A 27,854-nucleotide genomic window follows, 5' to 3' on the forward strand; every position below is an offset into this window, starting at 1 on the left:
TCTCTCTCGCTCTGTCTCTCTCTCTCTCTCCAGGTGAAGACAGAACGTCTCAGTGACTTGATCTGGATGCTGCTGTGAATTAACCAGGAAAACATCTTCCAAGGTAACATTACAGTTTTTTGATGATCACTAGCTGACATTTGAATGTTATAACTGCATAGTCGACTTGTGCAAGACTTGTGCTAAAGTCTCTCAAATCATGAACCTGCTGTTTGCAGATGGTGTTCCTAGTGCCATAATATCCAACCTTTGCTGTCAATGTGGCCAAAAAGAACCTAATTTTATTTCTGACTTTTAGTGGAAGCCTGATAAACTCTAGTTAGGTTGTAGTCTCAGTTCATTGAATTGGTGAAATATGCAGGATGTGTGAGAAGAAGTAGGCCTCTGTAAGTTCAGATACATGTTGTGTTTCTGTTGATACATTGTGAACAAAACACTACAACCTCCACAAAACTGAGGTTCACTCCCTTTCATACTAAAACCTCTTTGCACATTTAAAGTCTCAGTCAAGGCAAAAAAAAACAATCATTCTGTTTGTATAAACATGGATGACAAAATCAGAACATTAGATGTCGAGAGTTTTTGGCATACTGGAACAATGAATTTCAGATTTCTTTTTCTTTTTCAAATGGAGATACATCATTTTGGAAACAGACTTCAGATATTGGAACTATGAACTGTGTACATTTCCTTACCATGAATAACCTCCCACTGTAACCCTGCCCCCCCCTCTAGTGAACTATGGCCCTGTCCAGCAGTGGAGTTCCGGTGTTGGTTGGTGACTCCAGTCTGCAGAGCTGGGAAGTGATTGGCTCCGGGGGGTTTGGAAAAGTCTATAAAGCCAGGCATCTTCAGTGGAGATGTGAGGTGGCTGTTAAACTGCTTCATAACGATGGCGGGTAACTAACTAGTCACAAAGAGATTTCTGTTGACTGCAAATAACCGTAAATTGTTACCAGTGCGTCTAACCGACACACGTCACACACAGGTTGGGCATGTCCCTGCTGCGTGAGAAGGACCTGATGGTTAAGGGAAACAGCCCATTCATCGTCCAGGTGTTTGGAGTTTTCCAGGGCCGGCCGCCCTCCTATAGGTCCTCACAGCTCGGCCTGGTCATGGAGTTCATGGAGAGAGGATCCCTGGACTCCCTGCAGGTAACCTTTCTAGGTGGAAGTTTAAATATGTAGGTAGTACTTTTAGATATGTATGTAGTACCTATATAAACTTCTATCAGAAGTTTAGATATAGGTACGAACATAACTAACTACAAACCTACCAACCTACCTACATACTTCCCTAACTCTCCACCTCCTCCTACCTACCTACTTTCATACCTTGTACCTACCCACCTGCCTTCCTACTTACCTTCCCTCCTAGCCAATTACCGGGTATGTGACATCTACCTACAGATCGTCCTACAGACCTCTTTCTTTCTGTCCTGCACCAAGATGATTTTTTATTGTCCTTTTTCCACACATTATGGGAAGAAACCTAGATTTTTCATCTTCCCCCCACAGAAAAGCTTGCATGGAACCCCGCCCTGGCCGCTGGCCTTCAGACTAGCTCACGAAGTGGCTCAAGGCATGAACTTCCTCCATACCCTCTCCGTCCTTCACCTGGACCTGAAGCCCCATAATGTGCTGCTGAATGGCAGCCTCAATGCCAAGGTGAGTCCCACACTTTTGGGGGAAATTTAGGCCGCCTCATACTGCTGAGGTTCATACTCAGTGGTGTAGTGGTCACTGGAGAAGTATGTATATATATATATATATATATATGGGGGGGGGCGTAAATTACAGTCTACCCACTTCTATATATTTACAAACACACTGTGTGTGTGTGTGTGTGTGTGTGTGTGTGTGTGTGTGTATATATATATACAGGGCATAAAATTTGGCGCAGGGTTGCGAGAATCGCCCATATTTTTGCCAATTCCCGCAGCTTTGTAATTTATAATGCGGGAGAAGTCCCGCAATTTTTTGCGCACCAATGTCTATAATGTTAAGCCGACAGAGCGGAATGAACGTTTGCTGAATACGGACAACTGGTCGCCGCGTCGGACACATTAGAAGCCGGACTGCTCAACGTTACCTCAGGCAGACGTGTAGCCTCCCCGCTCGGCGCATTCAAAGCACTTCATACTCCCAGAGCTGGCGGAATCCATATAAAAAAACATGTTTTACCCGAAATGAAACGTTCAGGTTTTGTGTCGGTCGGTGGCTCTGAAAGATTATGGGGGGTACAGCTAGAAGGTCCTGAGTTCGATTCTCGCCTGGGACGCTGTGTGCGCTGGGGTTGTGTTCCCCCCCATATCTTCAGTGCCTACTGCCCAGGTGGGCTATCTCGTCGAAAGGGCCTTTCTGTGTGGCGTTTGCATGTTCTCCCCGTGCTCCCCAGGGGGTTCCTCCGTACATAAACCCTCCCACTAAAAACATGCAGAAGATCGTCATCGTCATCCGACCAGTGACGACAACATCCGAAGTTGGTCCCCGGGCGCTGGAAAGAAAAAGCGACCACTGCTCCTGGCCTGCCCCCCGGAGGAAAGGACAAGCCTGGATGGGTCAAATGCAGAGGACATATTTCACCGGCCACCGTCAGCATGAGTGTGTGTTTGTGGCCGCATGCATGTGTTGTAGTGTGTTCGTGTGACAATAAAAGACGGGCTTGTCCGTCTACTAACTACTGCCTCACGTTACAATGGCTAACCGGAGCTAACGTTAAATTGCGTGTAGGGCAAGTCCCTTTATAATATCTGTGTCGTTTCACCTTTGATTGAAAAATGCTTCCACCTGATTAAAGAAAACATGTAATATTTGATGTAATACATAAAACATCAGTCAACATCAGATAATGTATTGTCTTTAATCAGGTGGAAACACACAGACAGATAGCCTAATGGTTTATAGTGGACAGACTTCCCATGTCTGCCCATTCACTTCAATAGAACTCTCCCCAATGCCAAATTTGTTACAGCTTTGCCAGTAACATGACAGTAAAGCCGTTTTCACACATGCGCTTTTTACCGGTAAATGACTGGAATGCGGTCTAATGCCTTCATGTGTGAAAGTTGTTTTCCGGTATGAGCGCGACCCCGTCATCGCGGACATTTCACCAGTTCCTAGCTTGTCAGAAGAGCGGTATGTCTGCTTCATGTGTGGGCGTGCTCCCCCCCCTCCCCTCTCTGCTCGCACTCTGGCACGGGCTGCACAATCTCTGTGATTCTGCTTTTCCGCAGCGATGAACCTTCTCGTCAAGTCAGCAGAGAAGTTACGTCGGGGCGCAGTGCTGGCAAGCGGCATCCAGCAGGTACCTATAAGAGCATTCATGGACGACCTCACCATCACGGCAAAATCAGTACCTGAAGGAAGATGGATCTTGGAGGACTTGGTTGAGCTCACCGATTGGGCAAGGATGGAGTTCAAACCTGCAAAGTCGAGAAGCTTGGTACTGAGGAAGGGGCGTGTCCAAGACAGGTTCCTTTTCAAGATCAAGGATACCATCATCCCAACGGTCAAGGAGAGACCGGTGAAGAGCTTGGGGAAATGGTACAGGGCGGACCTTAACGATAAGCAGAGTGTGAGGGAGATGCTTATCCAAACAGACACCTGGATGACATCCCTGGAGAAGAGCGGCCTACCTGGCAAGTACAAGGCCTGGGGTTACCAACATGGGGTACTTCCCAGACTGCTCTGGCCTCTGCTTGTTAATGAGGTACCTGTCTCCACCGTTGAGGGACTGGAGAGGACGATTAACACCTATCTGAGGAGATGGCTGGGTGTACCAAGAAGTTTTTGCTCCATTGGACTGTACAGCACGGGCAGCAAGCTGCAGCTGCCAGTAACATCAGTGGTCGAGGAGTATAAAGCAACAAAGACACGACAGGCCATGATGCTGCGAGACAGCAAGGACGAAAGAGTACGCCAGGCAGGCATCGTGGTCAGGACAGGCCGCAAGTGGTCAGCCAGCAGAGCTCTGACAGAGGCGGAGGATCGACTACATCATGCTGACATCGTTGGGACAGTAGCCCAGGGCAGGCTTGGACTGGGTTGCTCAACAAGATCAAGCTGGAGAAAAGCTGGCCCAAAGGAACAGCGTAGCATGGTGCAGAGAGAGATCCGTAAGGCTGAGGAGGAAACCCGGCATGTCAAGGCTGTAGCCATGAAGAAACAGGGCAGCTGGACAAGGTGGGAGGGCGTACGAGAGAGGACCCTGACCTGGCAGGACATCAGGAGCATGGAAGGACATCGGATAAAGTTCTTGCTGAGTTCCGTCTATGATGTTCTGCCTACTCCATCAAACCTCCACACGTGGGGGTTGGTGGAGAGCCCCAGCTGTACACTCTGTGGGAGGCCAGCTAACCTCGAGCATGTTCTCTCATCCTGCCGGTCAAGCTTGGCAGACGGGAAATTCCGCTGGCGTCATGATAAGATCTTGGCTCAGTTGGCGGATGGTGTGGAACAGGCAAGGAAAAAGCCTAAACAACTTCACACCGGGCCCCGCTTTATCAACTTCGTCAGGTCAGGAGAGAGTGCTGCAGCAGGATGGAGGAGCAAAGGCATCCTGGCCTCAGCAAATGATTGGGAGATGCGGGTAGATCTGAAGAAGCAGCTCAAATTCCCAGAGGAGATAGCCCACACTAGCCTCAGACCGGATATCGTCCTCTGGTCTAGGGGTTCCAAACAGGTGGTGCTTATAGAACTAACAGTACCCTGGGAAGAGAGGATAGAGGAGGCATATGAGCGTAAGCTCAAAAAATATCAAGCCCTCATCCTCGAGAGCCAGGAAAATGGATGGAAGGCCTGGAACCTACCTGTAGAGGTCGGCTGCAGAGGCTTCCCTGGGCAGTCACTCTGGAGATCCCTTGGACGGTTGGGGATCGAAGGTGTGGCTAGGAAGCGGCTGGTAGGCAACATCACCAAACAGGCAGAAACAGCATCTCGTTGGATTTGGATTCAGCGGGAGGTGAGGTGGCAGAGCCAACCTGTCGATGGTCCAACAGCATAGAGTTGGGTGGTGGTCAGCGGGGGTAGACACAGGACGCTGGATCTGCTGTCAAGCCCTCCCGATGTGTCATGGGCTTAATTTGACGAAACATCTAGAAGGGAGGGTGCCCATCTGATGACCTGCTGTAGCCACTCAACTCTTGTCCAGTGGAGGTAGGCGGCCAAGTCCAGACTTGGCTCAGGGAGGAGGACGCCCCTGCCTAGCACAGTCCCGCTGGTGCCTGAAAGGAGGAGGAAGGAGAGGAAAGAGCGATGCCACTGGCTCACAGATGGTGCAGGGCAGAGTACCTGTAAAGGTGGGCCAGTTGCGATGACCCTATCGTATTTTGCATATATATATATATATATATATATATATACGGTATATATATATACATACGTATATATATATATATATATATATATATATATACGGTATATATATATATATATATATATATATATATATATATATGGGGGGGGGCGTAAATTACAGTCTACCCACTTCTATATATTTACAAACACACTGTGTGTGTGTGTGTGTGTGTGTGTATATATATATACAGGGCATAAAATTCGGCGCAGGGTTGCGAGAATCGCCCATATTTTTGCCAATTCCCGCAGCTTTGTAATTTATAATGCGGGAGAAGTCCCGCAATTTTTTGCGCACCAATGTCTATAATGTTAAGCCGACAGAGCGGAACGAACGTTTGCTGAATACGGACAACTGGTCGCCGCGTCGGACACATTAGAAGCCGGACTGCTCAACGTTACCTCAGGCAGACGTGTAGCCTCCCCGCTCGGCGCATTCAAAGCACTTCATACTCCCAGAGCTGGCGGAATCCATATAAAAAAACATGTTTTACCCGAAATGAAACGTTCAGGTTTTGTGTCGGTCGGTGGCTCTGAAAGATTATGGGGGGTACAGCTAGAAGGTCCTGAGTTCGATTCTCGCCTGGGACGCTGTGTGCGCTGGGGTTGTGTTCCCCCCCATATCTTCAGTGCCTACTGCCCAGGTGGGCTATCTCGTCGAAAGGGCCTTTCTGTGTGGCGTTTGCATGTTCTCCCCGTGCTCCCCAGGGGGTTCCTCCGTACATAAACCCTCCCACTAAAAACATGCAGAAGATCGTCATCGTCATCCGACCAGTGACCGACAACATCCGAAGTTGGTCCCCGGGCGCTGGAAAGAAAAAGCGACCACTGCTCCTGGCCTGCCCCCCGGAGGAAAGGACAAGCCTGGATGGGTCAAATGCAGAGGACATATTTCACCGGCCACCGTCAGCATGAGTGTGTGTTTGTGGTCGCATGCATGTGTTGTAGTGTGTTCGTGTGACAATAAAAGACGGGCTTGTCCGTCTACTAACTACTGCCTCACGTTACAATGGCTAACCGGAGCTAACGTTAAATTGCGTGTAGGGCAAGTCCCTTTATAATATCTGTGTCGTTTCACCTTTGATTGAAAAATGCTTCCACCTGATTAAAGAAAACATGTAATATTTGATGTAATACATAAAACATCAGTCAACATCAGATAATGTATTGTCTTTAATCAGGTGGAAACACACAGACAGATAGCCTAATGGTTTATAGTGGACAGACTTCCCATGTCTGCCCATTCACTTCAATAGAACTCTCCCCAATGCCAAATTTGTTACAGCTTTGCCAGTAACATGACAGTAAAGCCGTTTTCACACATGCGCTTTTTACCAGTAAATGACCGGAATGCGGTCTAATGCCTTCATGTGTGAAAGTTGTTTTCCGGTATGAGCGCGACCCCGTCATCGCGGACATTTCACCAGTTCCTAGCTTGTCAGAAGAGCGGTATGTCTGCTTCATGTGTGGGCGTGCTCCCCCCCCCTCCCCTCTCTGCTCGCACTCTGGCCAGAGTCCTTCAGTCCAGCCCGACAGGGTGTGTCCCTGTCGGACAGCGAAAATGGCAGCGGCTTGAGTCTTGCAAGCCGCCCAACGCTTGTTGAGAAAGCAAATGCACGAAGCGAAATGTGGAAGTTTTTGCTTACGTTGCTGACAGCGAAGGCAAGCCCGGACACATCAAACGAAGCCAGTCTGTAAAAAGTGCTTCAACGCGACGCAGGTGAACGGATAAACATCGAACCAGCCAGGCTATTTCTCTCCGACAGGGATCCCTACTTCTTCAAAGATTTCAGTTCAAAGACTGGTTAGCGAATGTGAAGGATACAACATGCATGCCCTCTTAAGTCAAACGAGTGTGATTTATTGCGTGACAAGCGAACTTATTTCACCATCAGAGTTTTGCCGACCCCCAAAATAAGGAGGATTCCCCATCCAAGTGCACACGTCACTCCCCACCCGCTCTGCAGTGCCCCCCCCCCCAACATACAGGCTATTTGACGACTATATTCACACATGCGAGCGCTCAGGTGTGAAGGGAAATTCCGGGAAATGGCCGATATTGATTTACAGGTAATTTTCCTGTACGCATGTGTGAAAACGGCATAAGAAAGGCAGATGTAGTGAGCAAAGATGGATGATTTAACTAATATTCCAGAGCTCTGACCTAACCAAATCTAACTGACATCACTATTGTAACACAAAACAAAGAACTTCTGATATGATATGATGAGTGTTTTATTAAAGTGTATCACTCAATACAAAAAATAAAGGCTTTGATAGAACCAAAAGCGTATGGCTCCTAGTCTGTAGATAAAACATAATGACAAAAGCCATAGTAATGTAGACTCAGGTGTGCATAAACTACAGGTTAAGAACTTCCTTTTTTAAATACAAAAATGTGAAATTATCGCTTATCGGACATGAGAAGCAGATTGGTTATAGTATCGGCTGAAAAAAGCCCCCCCCCCAAAGTCTATAGACACCCCCCCCCCCCAAAAAAAAATCTATAAATCCCCCCTATCTGAAGAACATAACATTTTAAGCCCTGTATATATATAGCCTATACACACACACACACACACACACACACACACACACACACACACACACACACACACACACACACACAGTATATATATATATAGACACACACACACACACACACACACACACACACACACACACACACACACACACACACACACACACACACACACACACAGTATATATATATATATATATATATATATATAGACACACACATATATATATATAGACACACACACACACACACACACACACACACACACACACACACACACACACACACACACAGGCTACAATTTAGTCTTGCAGTACCAGCCGTAGATGAGCTTGATGACATCGACTACAGTATGTGAGACTATAGCAACAAGTACAATGTAACAATGAGATCAATTAGGCTACCCTAACTTGAACATTACTGAATTTAGTTCATTGATACAAACATTTCAAACCAACTCACTAAGTTCATTTGAACCCAAGTATAGCTGCCAAAATAATGGAAGCATTCAAGTAATTGAGGGGGATGCATTATTATAAAACACCCACCCCCCTCAAAGCAAGAATAAACAGGCCGATTTGTTTAGTGGAGCAGAGCAGAGAGCTGCTTCGGGGACGCTTCTGGTGGACACAGGCAGAAGCGGTAAAAAGAGTAAAAACCTGAATGGATGCGTATCAGAGGAGATTTAGAAGTGAGTAGATGCAAATCCGTCTGAAAAATAAGTAGGTAGACGGTGCCTACCTGCGTCTACCCTCCACTACACCACTGTTCATGCTGTATGCTTACTGGGGCTATTTACACACACACATACACACACACACACACACACACACGCACGCACGCACGCACGCACACACACACACACACACACACACACACACACACACACACACACACACACACACACACAGTATACAGTATATATAATATATAATAATAATAATATAATCTCTCTCCCCCTCTCTCTCTCTCTCCCTCAGTCTCTCCCCCTGTCTCTCCCTCCCTCTCCTCTCTCTCCCTCTCTCCTCAGTTGTGCTCCCCCTCTCCTCTCTCTCCCTCTCCCTCAGTCTCTCTCGTGACTTTGTGTGTGTGTGAGTGAATTTTTGACATCACTGATGATGTCATCAGTGGGATTTATGACATCACTGATGATGCCATCAGTGGGATTTATGACATCACTGATGATGTCTTGTGGTGAGAGAGGAGGACATCTGCTCAGTCTAGGATAAAGAACCCCCCCCCCCCCCTCCCCGTAGGGAATTCTTCAGGAGTCAAGACCTTGGTCATGGACTGGAGAGGTGGGTGGGGGGAAACACAGCTCCAGAGAAGACGATCGGCCCAGGTACAGCCACCACTAAGGTGAACGGCCAGGCAGAGGCTGATGACGCGCTGACCATGGCTACATATACTGCCACGTCATAGGCTCAGCAGCGACGTCATAGTGGACGTCATATTGACAGGGGCTGATTGGTTATTGAGGATGGGGTGATGAGTCACAAGACGCACGTCATAACAGATGTCACACTTGACTTATGTTGAGAGTTGATGGACAAGTGATATGAGCTAACGTGACTGGGCTCCATCTTGAAACTCAGTCGAGACCAACATTTCAAACATGAGAGACCAGTGGCAAAACAAGCAAGCTTTATTCACTAATTTTGGCATAATAACTCCGTGGTAAGATGACCCTCTTCTTGTGGTGAGAGAGGAGGGCATCTGCTCAGTCTAGGATAGAGAATCCCCCAAAAGTTGTTGTTGAAATAAAGAGAGGCCATTATTGTCTCTCTCTCTCTCTCTCTCTTAGGTCTATTGTGTGTCTCTCTCTCTTAGGTTAGACTGGTTTGATGACATACTGAGTTATGAGGAGGTGGCCGCTGCACCCTCAGATGAAATGTTCATAGAAATAACTCTCTCTCTCTCTCTCTCTCTCTCTCTCTCTCTCTCTCCAGCTGACGGATTTTGGACTTGCCAGGTATACCCAGACCGTCATGTCCAAGAAGGACAGCAAAGATGTAGCAGGAACGCTAAGCTACATGCCACCGGAGGCCTTTGATCTATCTTTCTCCCCGACCCGCTCCTCAGATATCTACAGGTGAAGGAACAGCACTGATCAATGATACTTCTCAAGTCTGTTTAACTGAGAACAACCAGCTCTGTAATGAGCCAAAACACGACCAAACATGCCACAATGACACCCGCTAAATCGTCAGAGTGGATTAATGAAATAGCTGTAAATACATTAGTGTTGGCTTGTCTGGGCTGTGATCTATAATTAACTAGATAACGTTAGCTTACTTGCTAATGCGGCTAGCTAATATAGAGCATATACCACCCAGAAGCTCCGCTAACATAACATAACCGTCTTGTGTGGATAATGGAACAGTTGTAAATATGCCTAACGTTACTACCATTGTGCTTATGGAAGATTGTTTGACTGCAGTAACAGATAAAGTGTTCAGAAATGCCCAGGTTTGAGGCTTGGGACAGGGAGTGAGCGAATGGGAAGGGCTGTGCTGAGCCTGGAACGGGAGCCCGGTGTAGCTGCTCCATTACCTGGTGTAGCAGGTATGGAACCACCGTAAATCTAGCGATCGGGTGGGGAAAGTGTTCAAGCAGAGCTTGATAAAAACCAACAGTCCAGGGCAGGCAGGACAAATGTTCTACTAGCCCAATGCATAGACTTGTAGCTATCAGTCTAGCTCAAGGTAACGTTAACACTAGCTACTCCCCGCTCCCCGCCCCGCAGCCATCGCAAGCCAAAACACAACCAAACATGCCACAGTAACATCCAGTAATTCGTCCATAATCCTTCCCGGCCGTCTCGAGGCTGATAAGACCGATAAATTGTCCAGGATGCCGTTTGAAAGTGAGTTGTCCGTTAAACACTAACAACCCATCTCAGAATGGACTGGGATAGCCATTAGCTCTGTAGCTGTTGTTGTAGTCTAGCGCAAATGTAAGGAGCCATATGATTGGCTGAAAGCAAACACACCTGATTGGCTGATAAATCTGTCAATCAGAATCACATTTGATTGACAGCTTTATCAGCCAATGGTGACATTCGTTGACCTGCACGTCAGGGGAGTCTCAAAATTCACCAGACAGATTTCTCTCACAAATGTAGACAGAGGTTCACAAATGAGAAGCAGTTTGTAAATGCACATTCAGCAATTGGCATGATCTGTGAATTTATATTACAAGTGTGCCTCAAAATAATATTTGTGAAGCAGAGCGTGTGCATTTCCGAATTTATATTACAAGTTTGCATAAAAATTACATTTGTGAACCAGAGCGTGTGCATTTGCGAAACAGATTGTGTGCATTAGTGAGTCCGAAATACAACTGCGAACCAGAGAATGTGCATTTGTAAAACAGATCGGCCTCTATCTTCCCAAAAGCGCTAATTTTGCATTTGCGCTCGTTTAACGCCGTGCACAATACAAATTGGGGGCGGACACAAGCGCATGCTTGTGATAATTGTACTGGGCATTGGCTGCCCCATGCAAAGCAGGCGTTTCAGCGCTAAAATGTGGTGATAGATGGCATTACCCTATCGCCAGCAGCGCGCAATTTCTTTGCGCTTAGAGTTTTGAAAAGGACCTCTTACGCGCAAATACAGTACCTCTCTGCACTGGGCGCTCTGCACGGAGATTACAGCTGTGCTCCCAGCACAGAGAGGTATTTGCGGAGTGAAAAGTGGAATTCCTTTTGGATATGTCATTACGCACAGCCTTGCCACGCCAAGACAACAAATTATGCTGCTAAAATTGGGTATTAGCAGATAATTCAGTGAGGCAATCAACTATAACTCACTGAGAAACTTTTATCACATCGCAAAGAGGGAAATTCATTGAGAAAACTTGTGGGACAATGGACAAAGGCTATTTACCTTCATAACACGAAGGGTCATTGGCACCACAGACGATCTGTCAATAAGCTCCCTCTGTCCTCGCACGAGTGAACACTCTATTACGCATAGAGAGAATTACAGCATATTGCATGCCTCGGCGAGGCAACCTCGTGCAAACAACCATTGCGAGACGGGAATCGGATTGGTTTTTATTGATGTAATGCACAGCCTGCCTGGCCACGCCTGTGAATAATTCTGGTAGATAAGACCGCCCAAATCCCGTTTGCGCAGGCATTTTGGGGCGCAGATGATTTTTGGCAGAATTGGCACGGCTCTAATTTGCGCTTGCGACAGATGCCGTGAACGTTTCCGCATGCCCGCCGAGAATTGCATCCCCAACATATTTCGGGGCTGTTTTAACTTAGAAATCAGGGAGGTCACGTCTACCAGACAATTATATCACTTTGAATCAGTTACATTTCTGTATAAATCATTACAAGTAGCACCCGTGAGGTGGGGATGATTTTTTTTGCTGCTCGGCGGGGGAGCAAAACTCGGCAGAACACCTGGCGGACGGCGGAAGGCGGAATGCTAACATCCGTGCCTTAAGGCACGCGCAAACAGTGCGCAAAGCGCTATTTAGGGATAGCGCCTGTCGGAAGATAGAGGCCATCGTGTGCATTAGTGAGTCTGAAATACAACTGCGAAACAAAGCATGTGCATTCGTGAAAAACCCTGCGAGAGTTCATTAGCTATGAGACTGTTCTAAGCCCACAGCCTGTCTGCCTGTCTGTCTGTCTGTCTGTCTGTCTGTCTGCCTGTCTGTCTGTCTGTCTGCCTGTCTGTCTGCCTGCCTGCCTGTCTGCCTGTCTGTCTGTCTGTCTGTCTGTCTGCCTGTCTGTCTGTCTGTCTGCCTGTCTGCCTGTCTGTCTGCCTGTCTGTCTGTCTGCCTGTCTGTCTGCCTGTCTGTCTGCCTGCCTGTCTGTCTGCCTGTCTGCCTGTCTGTCTGTCTGTCTGTCTGCCTGTCTGCCTGCCTGCCTGTCTGTCTGCCTGCCTGCCTGTCTGCCTGTCTGTCTGCCTGTCTGCCTGTCTGTCTGTCTGTCTGTCTCTCTGTCTGTCTCGCTGTCTCTATGTCTGTCTGTATGTCTGTCTGTCTCTCTGTCTGTATGTCTGTCTGTCTGTCTGTCTGTCTGTCTGTCTGTCTGTCTGTATGTATGTCTGTCTGTATGTATGTCTGTCTGTCTGTCTGTCTGTCTCTCTGTCTGTCTGTCTGTCTGTCTGTCTGTCTGTCTGTCTGTAGCTATGTATGAAGTGCAGATAGTGTTTGTTGTGGTGTAATTGCTGATCAAGCTGTGTTCCTCCCTCTCTCTTTTAGCTATGGCATACTTCTGTGGTCCATTGTCACGGGGAAACAACCATATCCCGGTGAGTGATCATTCTGGTTATAGCGTACCACACGGATGACGTATTTTTGTAGGCTTAACCACAAATTAACGCCATTTTGGTTTTAGAATGGGGATTTCACTTACATGCATAAAATAAGGTCTGTGGTTAACAAAAGTTTATGCGAACGTGAATTTGGGTTCACCAGGATCATCTTCACATGCATAAAAATGCATAAAAAAAATCCATTTACGTTCCAAAACTCATAAAAGTTATTCACGTTTGTGACGTAGTAATGCAGGAATCGCAGTGTTTAACTTAATGTGAGACAGACTCTTAATTACATTTTTCAATGCGTAGACAACATCAGAGATATATTTCAGAAAGCAATTCTCCACTCCATGAAAACACCTTCAATGCAGCCTGTTTAAAACCATACGGATCCGTGTTTGTTTTAACCAGGCTAGATGTTCCAGGTAGCTTCTAAACAAGAGCTGCTCTGCGAGCGACATAGACGTAGCACTTGGGGCCTGGGTGGGTAAGGTCCATGTTGTGTCTGTGTACATACAGAACATCTGAGTGATGTCTGGATATCTTCAGGAGTTCACTGCTTGTTTAGTTTAGTTTAGTTTATTAGGATCCCCATTAGCCATTACACAAGGCAATAGCTACTCTTCCTGGGGTCCACAGTCAAAACAAACAATACAGATACATTACAAATATGCAAAGTAAAAGACAAAACACATTTTAAAATCATAAATTTAAGACAAACAAGAGAAAACAAACAAAAACTCACTCAACCTGGTTCCTAAATACAGCATATGTCCATCCAAATAACCATGTAACCTCCATCACAATCTTCCTAAAATACTATACAGTATATAATACAGTCATATAATACTATAATATAATACATCTACCTATAGCCTAACTAATACATTACTATCAGTTTAGCAATCATTATCTATCATCTGTCCACCCATAGTACATCCTTATGTTATATAACGTCTAACTATATTACTACATTAATTACTATCAACTCTATACGATATCTAGGTGTATAATCACTATTTCTGCCAATGTGCCAATGCCATTGCTCAATCCTGAACTAGAGGAGTAGCATTTACTCTATAGTTCAAGTGACTGTTTCTAGGATGAAAATAGTTGCCTTGTGGATACAGAAGCAACAAGGCCACCATGATGCACTTCTTAACCCTCACTACTGTCCTCCAGATGCCAAGCCCAGCTTGGTGCGGCTCCTTGTCCCAGAGGGACAACGCCCCAAGCTGGATGAGATCAACCAAGATCAGACTCCAGGGCTGAGGAGGCTGGTGGAGCTCATGGAGAGCTGCTGGGGGCAGATACCCACTGAAAGGCCCTCCTCCAACGGTGAGGAAGCTCCTTCCATGAGCCTGCTGGAACTGAAGAGCTAACCAGAGAATGAATTTGAGAAACAGAATAGTATCCTTAGTAGAAAGACATTGTGCTATCTCTAATGTCTTTGATTATGGCAGTGGTTCCCAAACTTAGGGTCACCTGGAATTCAAATAGTCGCCTGAAAAAACAACAAAAAATTACACGACACAATTTAATATTACCGAAGATGATTACAGTCACTTGCGATTTTATATATATTTCCGTTTTGAGTTTAAAGTGATAATCTCTAAGATTTCAGTTTTGTTCTCTTGGGTGACACCTATGGCGGTGGGTGGTAATTGCAGGTAAGATCCAAACAGTGTAATGTCACATAATGTCACTATATACTGCAAAGGCTTCATCCAAATCAACATAGCCTCAATCAACATTGTGAGTGACTCTTTTTTTTAGAGAAAAATCTTTTAGATTATAAATTGAAATCAGAATTCTGAGAATAAAGTCAGAATTCTGAGATTAAAGGCAGAATTCGAAGTTACTGTCGAATTCATCACTGACAATGTAACTGATGATATTATCAATGCTCTACCGGAATTTGAAATGTCTCAGGTCCCTAGATTTTTGTGACGTCAAAATAGGGTCACAAGCCAAAAAAGTTTGGGAATTATTACTGGATATTATTATTATTAATGGTTTGAATAATTATTGGATTATGGTGATGATGTCCTATACATGCTTCACCTTCCACACTGAAGCTGCTTGATGCAGTATTTCACAGTGCTCTGTGTTTTATTACTGGTGAGGTTTCACACTCATCATTGTGTTTTATATGAAAAAGTGGGTTGGCCTTCTCTTACCGTTAGAAGAGATCACCATTGTATTTTATTTATTTATAAGGCCTTGTGTGGCAAGCTTCCATTGTATTTGAATTGGCTTTTAAATGTCAGTGCTTCAGGATATCAGACACATTAGATTTGTCATTCCACATGAATACTGAGTCAGGAAAGACCGCGTTCACTTTTATGCTCCTGATAGATGGAACCAGCATCAGGACTCACTCAAACTGGACTGACTGCTCTACATAGAGACGTCCTCTTATTTGTCGGCATCTGTGATTTTCGTGTGATTTTTATTGTTTTATATGTAGCGTAATTTTGTAATTGTTGTATATGTTCTTCTCATGGGCGTCCTTGAAAAAAAGAGCTTGCTCACAAATGAATGGGCCCTGTATAAAGAACGGTTAAATAAATACAAAGTAAATAAATTGAATAGAATAGGCAGCCTCTGCTTGGATAAATTGATCAAAACTACTGATATATTTTACAGACTGTAAAACGAAGAAAATGAATAACATTGTAATACTGACTCAAAGCAATTTAGCTGTAAGCTGCTTTTTACTGGCTAACTACTTTTATAAACCGAATCAGAACAGGTTCTGACTAAAATGGTTGAGAATTAGCAGGACATTAAGAACAAAATTCAGAATTATTGTTAGAAGAATCCAAAATGTGGCGCTTGGTATGAAATCTTCTCTCTTGCTCTGTTGTTTGCAGACTGCACAGATGTGACAGAGGAGCTCTTTAAGAAGGCCAAGCCAGGAGTTAGCAAAGCCGTCCATCAAGTGCTGACAAGACTGGTAATGATCCACTCAAAATGCTGCTTTGAATATTTCTCTTCAACAGAAATATTCAACATGACGTCTTTCAAGAGTCATTTTCAAGATTCATGATTCATTTGAATAGCCATAGTGAGTAATCAGATTTGACTTAGTGCAAGTATGCAGTGTAGAAGAAGATGGAGCAAAACAGAAAACAATCTCAAATTATTATATATTATAAAGTGGAAAATAAAAGTCCTTTAAAGTGACAATGGGGGTGGGGGAGGATAGTACTGTGTCCATGTGAAATGTCCATGTACAATTTTCTGCCAACTCTCTCTTCTTTCTCTCTCTCTCTCTCCCTCTTTCCAGGACCAGAGAGAAGAAGAAGAAGAAGAAGAAGAAGAAGAAGAAGGAGAAGAAGGAGAAGAAGAAGAAGAAGAAGAAGAAGAAGAAGAAGAAAGGACAACAGAGCAGGGTACCATGGTCCAGACCCCTCAGCCTTCATCAGGTCAGCTCTTAATTTCCATCAATGTCATTCCATTCAAAAATTCTTCCATTATCATTTATCATGAGCAGTTTTTATCCACTTTTTCTTCACCCCTCCCCCCTTAAAAGGAGTAGTAGAGAAGTAAAAAACAATAACATACACATAGAAATAGAATGATGTCATTCCGAAATGCTCAATATTAATTATATATTAATATATATTAACCCATTGATACCTGATGCAGCATTTGTGTGTGTATCCCTTTAAGACGCGGTCTTAAAGAGATACACACACAAATGAGGGATATACACGCAAATGCTGCATCAGGTATCAATGGGTTTATATATATATTAATATGAATAATATAATATTAACACGTTAACTGCCAGCGACGTATGCATACGTCAAGCAGAATCCAACCGTTAACTGCCAGCGACGTATGGATACGTCAAAAAAATCGTTTTTTTTTTTTTGACGGTGGATCCTTGATCTGGCCCTTTTGCATCTTCTATTATACTGTTAGAGCCGCCGGGCGTGTGCAATCCATTCCGCCGACCCACTGAGTGGCGACGGTGCTCAGACTATTGAGTGTTGTTTGGCCAGAAACGCACGCATTCCAGCTGAGCTCAACCGAGGACCCAGAAGCGAACGAGCCTCATTCTCATACTGTAGGCGAAAACCTTTCACACGGGCGCACCCGTGCGCCGGGGGCTTCCACAGGTGGACTGGGTGGAAAGCACACTTTGAAGCGCGCAGCATAAGCCTAGAGTCACACAAGGCTTCGTCAAAGCTCTCAACCGAAAATCCAAGAACGGATTAAGCCACATCCATGCTCGCCGACGAGGGACCGCCAGAGAGAGGCTGCTGCTCACTGCTCAGACAGGCAGGAGAGACTCTGGCTTGTGACTGACAAACACGGAGACACGCCCACGGAGGGAGGAGTTGTAAGGAGAGGGGGTGCGGGTGCTGCTATGGAGGAAATTACTGTTCAGAACTATATTGTTTATGTCTGATGTCTCACTGATGCCAAAAATAAATGGTTAAAGTGACTGTTTGATATTGAATTTCACAAAACTGCGATTATCTCAGCTTTTTGTCTCAGACGCTGAAACCATGCTGTACTCAACGGCTAATATCTACATAACTACTAACTCTACAAACTAACTCTTTTAGACAGAGAAAGCACACATTCTATTAGTACTTTTGTGAACTTTGTGTTGACAAACTCCAAGCAGAAAATTATCCTTGGCTCTTGTAAAATGAGCCAGAATCCTCAAAAAAACCCTCTGGCAAAAGCTACCTACAGTAAAAAAAAAAAGGCTGGCAGTGAATGTGTTAATATACGTTCCTAGGCTCGCCCGCCCTGCTGGCCCTGCAGCTCGTTGAGCTGGCCCTGCAGCTTGCATATGCAGCTCGGACGCTGCACGGCCTCACATGCAGCTTGGCTGCTGCGTGGCCTCGCCTGCCCTATTGGCACGTGCACATGGGTGTGTGTGTGTGTGTGTGTGTGTGATGTCATCACATCATTAGATAATTAGGGCAATCACCTAATTAAAAAATCTGGATCCGCTTTCTCAGACAGCTCCGTAAACTCAACGTCTCCCGTCCGGTCCTGACCCAGTTCTACAAAGCCACCACTGAAAGCATTCTCTCATCGTCCATCTCTGTGTGGTTGGGCTCTGTCTCTGCCCTGTGTGTGTGTGTCTGTGTGTGTGTGTGTGTGTGTGTGTCTGTGTGTGTGTGTGTGTGTGTGTGTGTGTGTTTAGTTTAGTTTAGTTTAGTTTATTTGTTTAGCACAAATTTAGGTACAAATCTGTGCAAGGTGGGAACGAAGCCTTTGCAGGCTTGTACAGAGTTCCACACCTACTCATATCAATTTTGTGACATGCAGGCTAAACTCTCAACAAAAAAACACAGAAAAAGAAAAACTACATGTTAAATCAGCAAAGCAGCAAAAATAAGGTCATTTGCATCTGAAGCAAAAACATGAAGGCTAAGAGGAAAACAAAGTCTGTTAGAGAAAAGTTGTCAAAATGTGTCAGAGAAGGATGAGTACAGGGATCAGGAGGACAGTAGATGTTTCTTCAGGTGCTTTTTGAAAGCAGAATAAGAGGACATTGATCTTAGCGGTAGGCTTAATTCACTCCAAAGCTTAGGACCTCTAAAAGTGATGTTGAATTAATTGGTGCCTTGAAGTCCGTGTGCGCGGTAAGAGTAGATTGTTGTTGCTGTGTCTTGTTTGATATGAATGGACATTTGTGGTGGGAATGAACAAATACTGAAGGGTGACTGCATTGAAGATCATGTTTCCTATATATAAACTTGTGTAAGAATAAGCATGTTTGATAAACATTCACTTTGTCAATGGGTAATATATTATATTTTTTAAAGAGGGGTGCCGAAGGAGCGTATCTATTAGAATGAGATATAAATCTTAGATATTTCTTCTGTATGATGCATAATTTGTTGAGATATGTAGGATAAGTTGCCGCCGTGTGTGTGTGTGTGTGTGTGTGTGTGTGTGTGTGGGGCGTGTGGTTGGGCTCTGTCTCTGACCTTGCTAAGGGCAGACTGCAGCGTATCGTGCACACAGCAGAGAAGCTGACAGGACAACAGCAACTGTCACTGAGTGAGCTGTATGATGCCAGGGTCAGGAAGCAGGCAGGGAGGATCATCTCTGACCCTTCTCATCCTGGTAACCGTTTGTTTAGGAAACTTCCATCAGGAAGGCGGTTCTGTGCCATCAAGATCAGAACCACACGCCACCTAAACAGCTTCTTTCCGAGGGCTGTCTCTCTCCTCAACAAGCCCACTCACTTCTGAGGTCATGCCTCTGACATCACGTTTGCGACCGGAGGAAGGTGCCTGTCTATCATTGATTGAGTCCTCACCGTCCTCATCGTTGTAAAGTCTCCTTCGAAGCATGACGTTAGATTATAACGAACTAGTTGTGTGGCTTAGCCTTCCCAAATGTTGAGGGTCGTTTTTTAGAATTTAATACATAGAATTTGGAACGTTACATTCAATTTCATTCAGACTGCCTGTCACTTCCGCGGCGGCAGCCATGTTGACGAGTGAAAAGAACTACAAAGACCATGTAGGGGAGAGTGGGGTGAGTTGTGCCACTTTTTACTTGAGGTGTCTTTAAAGTGAGGGCATGACAGTAATGCCTCCAACTACAATATGTAAATATATTTCAGGATGTTGTGCACCACTGGGAACACTCCCTTTGGATCTTAAATAAACTGTTAAAAAAATATGGCTATTCTTAAAAAAGTGGTCTCTTGGCACAACTTGCCCCCGGTGCGGGGTAAGTTGTGCCTTTGGAGAGAATACGTTGGGGTAAATTGTGCCATTGATTACTGAAGTAAAACAGAACATTTTCATCTCATATACTGTAATGCTATATCAAAGCAAGACAAAATAAAGATAACACTAAAGTCCAGTGTACTATAACAGTGTTAAACAAGGCTAAACGGTAGCAGCAGTTGACCTACATATTTAACATTTTCAGAAATAAAAATGATGTTCAAAATGAACAAAATCAACTATCACAGAGCCAGGCTACACTTGCCAATACTGCAATATTCTTCAACAAGGTCTATTTAAACATTTAAGAACAAAATGAAATAAAATTTCACTAAATCAACTGCAACTGCACTGGCACAACTTAACCCAGGCCTTTTGGCACAAATCACCCCATCCCCACCATTTTAACAAACTTGTATCATATAGCTGGTTTGGAGCTAACATCATGCTAACAGTATAGCCTCATATTGTAGCTTACTAAAACACTAACACATGCGTGAAATGTTTTCAAGCTTGGCTATAATTGTTCAGACACAACAATCAATAAACCTTGATCATAAAAAATTTACTTTGAGAGGCAAAAAACAGTTTTTTGAACTTAAATGTGCTTAGCTCTTGTGCCATCTGCCTCCCTTCTTTGCAGAGTGAGTAAAATGGATGCCTCTTCAAAAATGTGTGGTCACATGACCAATTTCTTCTATGGTTTTCTAGATACAAGGGGTGGCACAACTTCCCCACTGGCACAACTCACCCCACTCTCCCCTACCCACTACTTGCCCAGACGGCCCGCCTAAGGCTGCTGCTGATTCGTAGAGCCAGCATGGTTCGGCCAATCATCTTAACTGCCTGTGCATGACAAGATGGATTATGTCGAGAGAATCTCTTTTGATCTCGCGAGGTTATCCATCTTGCAAGCAAGGTTAGCATATCTGCACTTTTTAGTCAAAACTAATGGTTGTGGTAACCAACTATGCTCCTTCATGTCCTGAGTGTCTTGTCTTCACTGTCGTATACGCATGTCTGTTTATTGTATCTTGTCGAGTGTGCTGATTCACCAGAATGAATTCCTGTGTGTCCTTGTGATGCATTTGGCAATAAAGTGTTTCTGATTCTGATTCTGATTCTGTCACCCGCACGGGTACTCTTCTGACATCACTGATGACATCTTCACGGATGACATCACTGAGGACATCATCACTGATGACATCATCACTGAACTTATATAGCCTCAGCTAAAAAGGATGACATCACTGATGGCATCATCACTGATGACATCACATCATTAGGTAATTAGGGCAATCACCTAATTAAAAAATCCAGCTCCGTCAGGTCATCCGCATGGGTGCTCTTTACACCCCCTATAAGTTTCACCTCAATAACCCTTTTCACGGGGGCCATTTTGTGTCTAAAAGGCAGGGTAAACACAGGTGCAAGCAAAACACTAATGAGGGTTTCAAACTTCCATGATTGGAATGTGGAAACCCTCATTAGTGTTTTGTTCGCACCTGTGTTTATTCTGCCTTTTCGACACAAAATGGCCCACGTGAAATCGCACATAAAACGACATAGTATACCCTGCACGCTCGATTCCTAGGCTCGCCCTCTGAGCGGGCTCGCCCACTACGCGTCGCATACGTCCAGCGAATGGGGCCGCTCCAGGCTGAATCAGGTGCTCGCTTTGCCCAAATTTATGTCCTCGACCCGAGTCTCCATATTACATTAACATCGTCCGTAGTAACCACCAATATCTGTCATTGGGCAAATATTGGCCCCATAAAACTAAACTAGCAAACAATTTTTTTATTAAAACGAAAAAATACATGAAATAACTTCCTTCTTTTGTATGGTGTTTCAACCAGTCTTGCATTGTGATGTATTACATTGTATTTTCCTGTGTAGGCCTAAAAACGTGAAATGGGCTGTTATATCACCAACATTTGGTAGATTTGTGTAATTCTTTGTTTCCGAGTAGTGGGTGATTTTCCAAACTATGTGCAAAGTTTGGCTGCTGTGGGCCTTATGGTTTCTGACATATGCATACAGTTTTACAGAAGAATAAGAATTATAGCTGCTGCGCAGCAATGAGTCATGGCCGGACACTGATGACATCATCAGTGATGTCACAACACTGAAGACATCACTGATGACATCATCAGTGATGTCACAATGCACAGCTGTTCAACTTTTGAGGCTTGAGCGTGTTTTTTGGTACTTTGAAGATGTCTTATGGGAACAGCAGAAGTGATGTATCCTGTAATGCTACTGTAACCTAATGACTGAGTCCATCTAACAGCAGTGTGTTTGTGTTAATGTGTTGTCTCTATCATGACTCACTCTGTGTGTGTGTGTGTGTGTGTGTGTGTGTGTGTGTGTGTGTGTGTTTGTTTGTGTGTAAAGGTGTTCGGGAAGAGGAGAAGCAGACCAAACCTAAGACGTAAGATGACCATCTCTAACTGTCCATGACATCATTACAGCTCAGCAGTGACATCATCAGCTCAGCAGTGACATCATCAGCTCAGCAGTGACATCATTACAGCAGCATTATTATGAGTCAAAGCTCTGTCTCTATGATTTTAAAACAGTTTATATTATCCAGCTCTCCTAAAAAGAGGTATCAAGTCGGAATTTGGCCCTTCCAGTGTTGTGCAAGTTCACACAAGAGCTAGCTCAAAGTTCAACTCACGCAGATTAAAATGAACTAGTTCATGTTCATAGTTCACAATTTTGAACTTTGAACTAAGTTCACAGTCCTGAAAAATGAGCAGTTCAGTTCATGAGCAGTTCATTTTAGTGTTTTTTTTTCTCCCTTAAGGGATTTCAAAATAAAACTCTCATTGTAACGTTAATCTTAATATTAAATTTGAGTAATGCTTTGCAGCCACAGTTTCACTCCATGTAATCTTCACATCAGTATTTTGATGCAAGATTTGTTGTTTCATTCATTGAAATACCTTGTTTCTCCAAAGGTGAGAATTTGAATACCTTTATTCTGAAAGTGAATTGCTTTATTCTGAAGTTTGCCCGCCAGCCCCCACAAAGGCGTACGCTTGTGGGAGGGCTTGATGTTTGTTCCTTGGTGCAGCAGACTCAAATATTACGTTGAATCTCTGCGCTCTGCATACTACATACATGAGTCTGTGCCACTTCACAGCCACTGCTGGTTTTTGAAGTCTGGTTGAAACTGAATGAGTGACAGGTCATAGCACCAATGAGAGAGCGGTTGTATCAGACCCAGAGAGAGATCTGCAGCATGCAGTAACATAGTGTATCAGCATAAGAACTCTCATGGGTCTGGCGTTGAGACTACGCTGCACCTGACTGGGTGAACAACATGGCGGGACAACTTTATGCAAATTGTCGGGGGGGGGGGGGGGGGGGGGTGCACGCTCCCCGCTCGCGGACCTCCCCACCTGCCCCACAATGCATTGCGCAGCTGTCTCCAATAAGACCACCGTTAACTCCCGCAGGTGTGAACGATGCTCACTGTACATTTATGTAATATATAATGTACATTCATGGATTTGCAAAAGTCTGCATTCAGCTCACTGTTCACCAGAATATGATGCACAACACTGGGCCCTTCATTCTTTGTTGATTTAGCTACTTTCAAAACATCACATCCAATAATCAGTGCTGGCTTTCCTGAGAACAATGTAATAAGGACAATCAGGTTTTAAGGTTATGAAGATTATTTATTTCCTTTATAAAGACAGTAATTATTATTATTATTATTATTATTATTATTATTATTATTATTATTATTATAAAGACAGTATGCTATGCTGCTCTGACTTTATATAACCCCACAGTGTGGACCGTGGAGTGCGGACCATGGAACCAGATCTGAGCAAGTGTAAGTGTGTATTAAGTTTTATATCCATGAAAACAAAGCAGCACACATTCTGTTTCTATGCGTGTGTGTGTGTGTGTGTGTGTGTGCGCACGTGTGTGTTTCTGTGTGTGTGTCTGTGTGTGTGTCTGTGTGTGTGTGTGTGTGTGTGTGTGTGTGTGTGTGTGTGTGTGTGTGTGTGTGTGTGTGTGTGTGTGTGTGTGAGAGAGTTCATGTCTTTAGTAAAGTGTTAGTCTGCTTGTGTTGCTGTGTAAGGACACCAGGACTCTATATGGTCATTTTTATAGAAGTCATATTCATACTGGTTCAAATATAAATATAGTCTTTCCTAACTTTGCTGAGCTTAAAGATGCAGGTCTCAAATATAAACAGGTTGAATTCAGTGATTGAAGCAAATACTGTAAAAGGCTATTCATTGAAGTTTGATGTTAAATCAGCCAATAATAAACACAACAGATGTGTTAGATGAGAAGCTGCTGTTGTATTGAGTCTTGTTGTCTCATCAGATGCCTGTGGTCTCACACTGGATCGAAACACAGCAGACACACGCCTCCTCCTGTCTGAAGACAACAGAAAGGTGACGAGGGTGGAAGAGTATCAGCCATATCCTGATCACCCAGAGAGATTTGACACCTGGCCTCAGCTGCTGTGTAGAGATGGTCTGACTGGTCGCTGTTACTGGGAGCTGGAGAGGAAAGGATGGGTTATTATAGGAGTGACTTACAGAGGAATCAGCAGGAGAGGAGTGGGTGATGACTGTGTGCTTGGAAGGAATGAAAAGTCCTGGAGTCTGTTCTGCTCTGATGATGGTTACACTGTCCGGCACAATAACACACGCACAGCCATACCTCTCCCCTCCTGTGTCTCTAACAGATTTGCAGTGTATCTTGACTGGCCTGCTGGCTCTCTGTCCTTCTACAACGTTTCCTCTGACAAACTGATTCACCTCCACACTTTCCACTCCTCATTCAATGAACCACTTTACCCTGCGTTCTGTCTGTGGGGGTACGATTCCTCAGTGTCTCTGTGTCAGATAGAGTGAGAGAGAAACACACTGACCAAACACAGCTGCTGACATGATGCTTCACTCTGTACACACACACACACACACACACACACACACACACACACACACACACACACACACACACACACACACACACACACTCTCTTTTCTCTTCTCTTCACTTGTTCTCTTGTCGTAGATTCCTACAATAGGCTAAATGCTATGCCTAAATAAGGTCAGACAGTGTTGCAAATACCTGAACGTTTATTCGATCATTTACAGTTTACAAGTTATGCATTTACTTATATGCTAATGAGGTTAGCTCAGATATGCTAATAAGCTAAGCCCCATAATATGCTAGCTTCCTACATAGCTTCGCTTCAGGTTAGATGATGATGTGTCCTGTCATTATTACAGTCTTATATAGCTAAACACTCCTCTTAAAGTGACCATACAAGGGTGAGCCAATCTCTAATTGGCTCTGATTGGCTCCCTCTACAGTATGTCTAACAATATCCTCAGACCATCGTCATCTGACATAACTCCACATGTCCTGCATCATGTGGATGCGTCATGGATAACATTGACCTTCTGTGACCCAAATGCTTGATATTAGAATAGAATCACTTGTTCCAATGGTTGAAGGTTAACAACACAACATGAAGTAATTTTCCATAACCATATAACCATATAACCATATATAACCATGTTTTGCTGTTGGAAACACCACAAATTCCACCCTCTGTCGATTTTAAGAAGACAAACAAAAGGATATTTCCAACTTGTAGATTAAATCCCAAAAACTTCATTACCATATAACTAAATATAACCAACATGTTAAACTTTTTAACCTTAGCATCTAGATCAGATGTTGCATGTGACGCCCAGAAGCTTGCTGATGGCGATTTTCTAACCTATAAGTGAAGATCAACCAGACAGATTGAATGATAAACCAGACAGCCTTATCGCCAGTTCATTTCACTCCTTTGATAATTAAACATTTTTTACAAGGTATTTCAACTAAAAATGGTTACAAGGGAATAGTCAAGCAATCCTGATTGCCCAGAAAATAACAAACACTTATTTAAATAATTTAAACAATATGGCTTAAACCAATATTAATGATATATAATATATACAATATAAAATAATATAAAATACTCCTTCTTCCCCTTTTTTTTTTTTTTTAAGCCTTAAAGGTAACTCAGTTTCCCTCTTTCATCAAATATTTGAAAACATTCATGACTTGCTGTCAGAGCTATCTATCAAAGCCGTTTTCTCCTTCTTGAACCTCCACGCCAGCTCCGAACTACTGGACTTCCGTTTAGCCTTCCTAGGCCCACCAGCAGAGGGCTCCAGTAAGTCAGACGGCGGAAGCCGACGAATCAATACTACTGCCTTCATTGCGAGCCGTCTTTCGGCATCCAAGTTCTCTTTGCACCGGGGGCAAACGATTGCGTCACCACCCTCTCAGCCTTTCTTTCCTTGTCACGGGGCCAGATGGCGTCATTACATGTGACGTACTAGCAGAGTTAGCAGCGTCACCTCCTGACCTCTGCGTAACCTCTTCTCCCCAATTGGAGCTGTCGTCCGTTCCCGACGAGGCAGTTGAGACGGCGCCAGCCTGTAGCTCTCCAGAGCCTTTGGACTCATCCCTTTCAGACACAGCACTATCATCTACCCCAGATGATTCCACCAACGGTTCCCCAGAGGGTTCCATCACCACCTAAAAATCCCAGCAGCACAGCACCTTAACACAGAAACTCGTGAAAACATTTTGTCCCATACCACAGTAAAAACCTTAATTTTGTAACAACATCAATAACATCATGTTATAGTGTTAACACACACGTGACGTTAGTTAGCCATAACTTAAAGTTAATTGAATGCAAATTTTTTGACTCAAATGTGTAGCCTTACCAATAGCTACATCTGATACTTAATGTAGACAAAGTTTCCTTACCTGGTCAAGAATGAAGGCTTTCCTGCGATGTTTTACCCAAACTGTCACCAAACTGTCCATTTATAGACGTCCCTGGTCTAAGGTTCGCTTTCGTTAAACAAACAATTCAATTCAAGACAACTTAACCTTTTTCACAAAAGGTAAACATATCATCTTAAATAACTAACCAAAACGATTACTTCTATCGTCACCCTGAAAACCCATCATGTCGGTCAGTCCAATGTCATCGTTAATAACTACCTATAAAGGTATTTTAAACCTACATTAATTTTCGCTATCACTCTCCAGAGCAGGTCTTACACTGGTCAGGTCACAGGGGGGGTTCTGTTGTGGGGGCCCATCATTTCCTTAACAGAAACAAAAATTACATAATCAGAGAATTTTCATAATAACTAATAATTTTGTAATATGTAACCTATTTTAATGCAACTAAATTCAACTCATTATTTAACTAATATTTGCCAGTACTGTCAAATTGATAGATTGTCACGTACGCCGGCCGGTACGCACCTGTGACAAAACCATCACTTGTCAACACCACTCAAATATTACTAAAAGACAAACCCATGATTTTAAATATTTATTTCTTGAAACTAACTGTTGGTTAATTTTTAACAGACAATTATCACAAATGTGTAACCCTACTTTCCGCATCAAAACATGTGACCTAATACTCCTTTAATCATTTTAAAACCTCCATGCAACCAGTTTCTTCCAAAAATTCATTCAACATCCATTCCATTCTTACCAGAACTCACCGGAACTATCAAGATGCTAAACTCCACGATGTTCAGTATGTTCTATTTTCAGATAGTCTTAATTGGTCTCGCAATGCACCAAAAATACTAAACTTTCAAATCCCGAAAACCATGCTCCTTTTAAACCTTAAACCTTAAACTTTATTTTGAGAGTAGATTACTTAAAGTTGAAAATGATTAAGATAACTATACAAGCTCAGGAAGATACATTTTAAATATAATCAATTAACCAATTACCCATTACTCATTGGCGCATTCCAAGGTTCTTGAAGACAGCTCCATAAGCTTAAATACTTATTTGCACCATTTTTCCCCACTACATTTAAATATTGGAACAATGTCAAGAGGTTATCGCTTTATCCTATTTTACAGAGATGA

General features: G+C 43.8%; 1 protein-coding gene across 1 annotated transcript; it reads left to right on the forward strand.

Annotated features, from left to right (window-relative positions):
* On the forward strand, nt 1-26,485 carry LOC310791560 (receptor-interacting serine/threonine-protein kinase 3-like; the record flags this gene model as incomplete). Its single annotated transcript, XM_083653229.1, has 13 exons — nt 1-103; nt 736-899; nt 989-1,154; nt 1,518-1,667; nt 9,846-9,988; nt 13,122-13,171; nt 14,363-14,518; nt 16,057-16,139; nt 16,473-16,611; nt 22,297-22,333; nt 23,709-23,752; nt 24,256-24,566; nt 26,339-26,485. The coding sequence occupies exons 2-13, from the start codon at nt 742-744 to the stop codon at nt 26,483-26,485; spliced, it is 1,584 nt and encodes a 527-aa protein (XP_083509355.1). The 5' UTR covers nt 1-103; nt 736-741.
* Between the last annotated feature and the right edge of the window lie 1,369 nt (nt 26,486-27,854).

The sequence above is a fragment of the Poromitra crassiceps genome (genome assembly GCF_964638095.1).
Source record: "Poromitra crassiceps genome assembly, chromosome: 16".
Taxonomy (NCBI): domain Eukaryota; kingdom Metazoa; phylum Chordata; class Actinopteri; order Beryciformes; family Melamphaidae; genus Poromitra; species Poromitra crassiceps.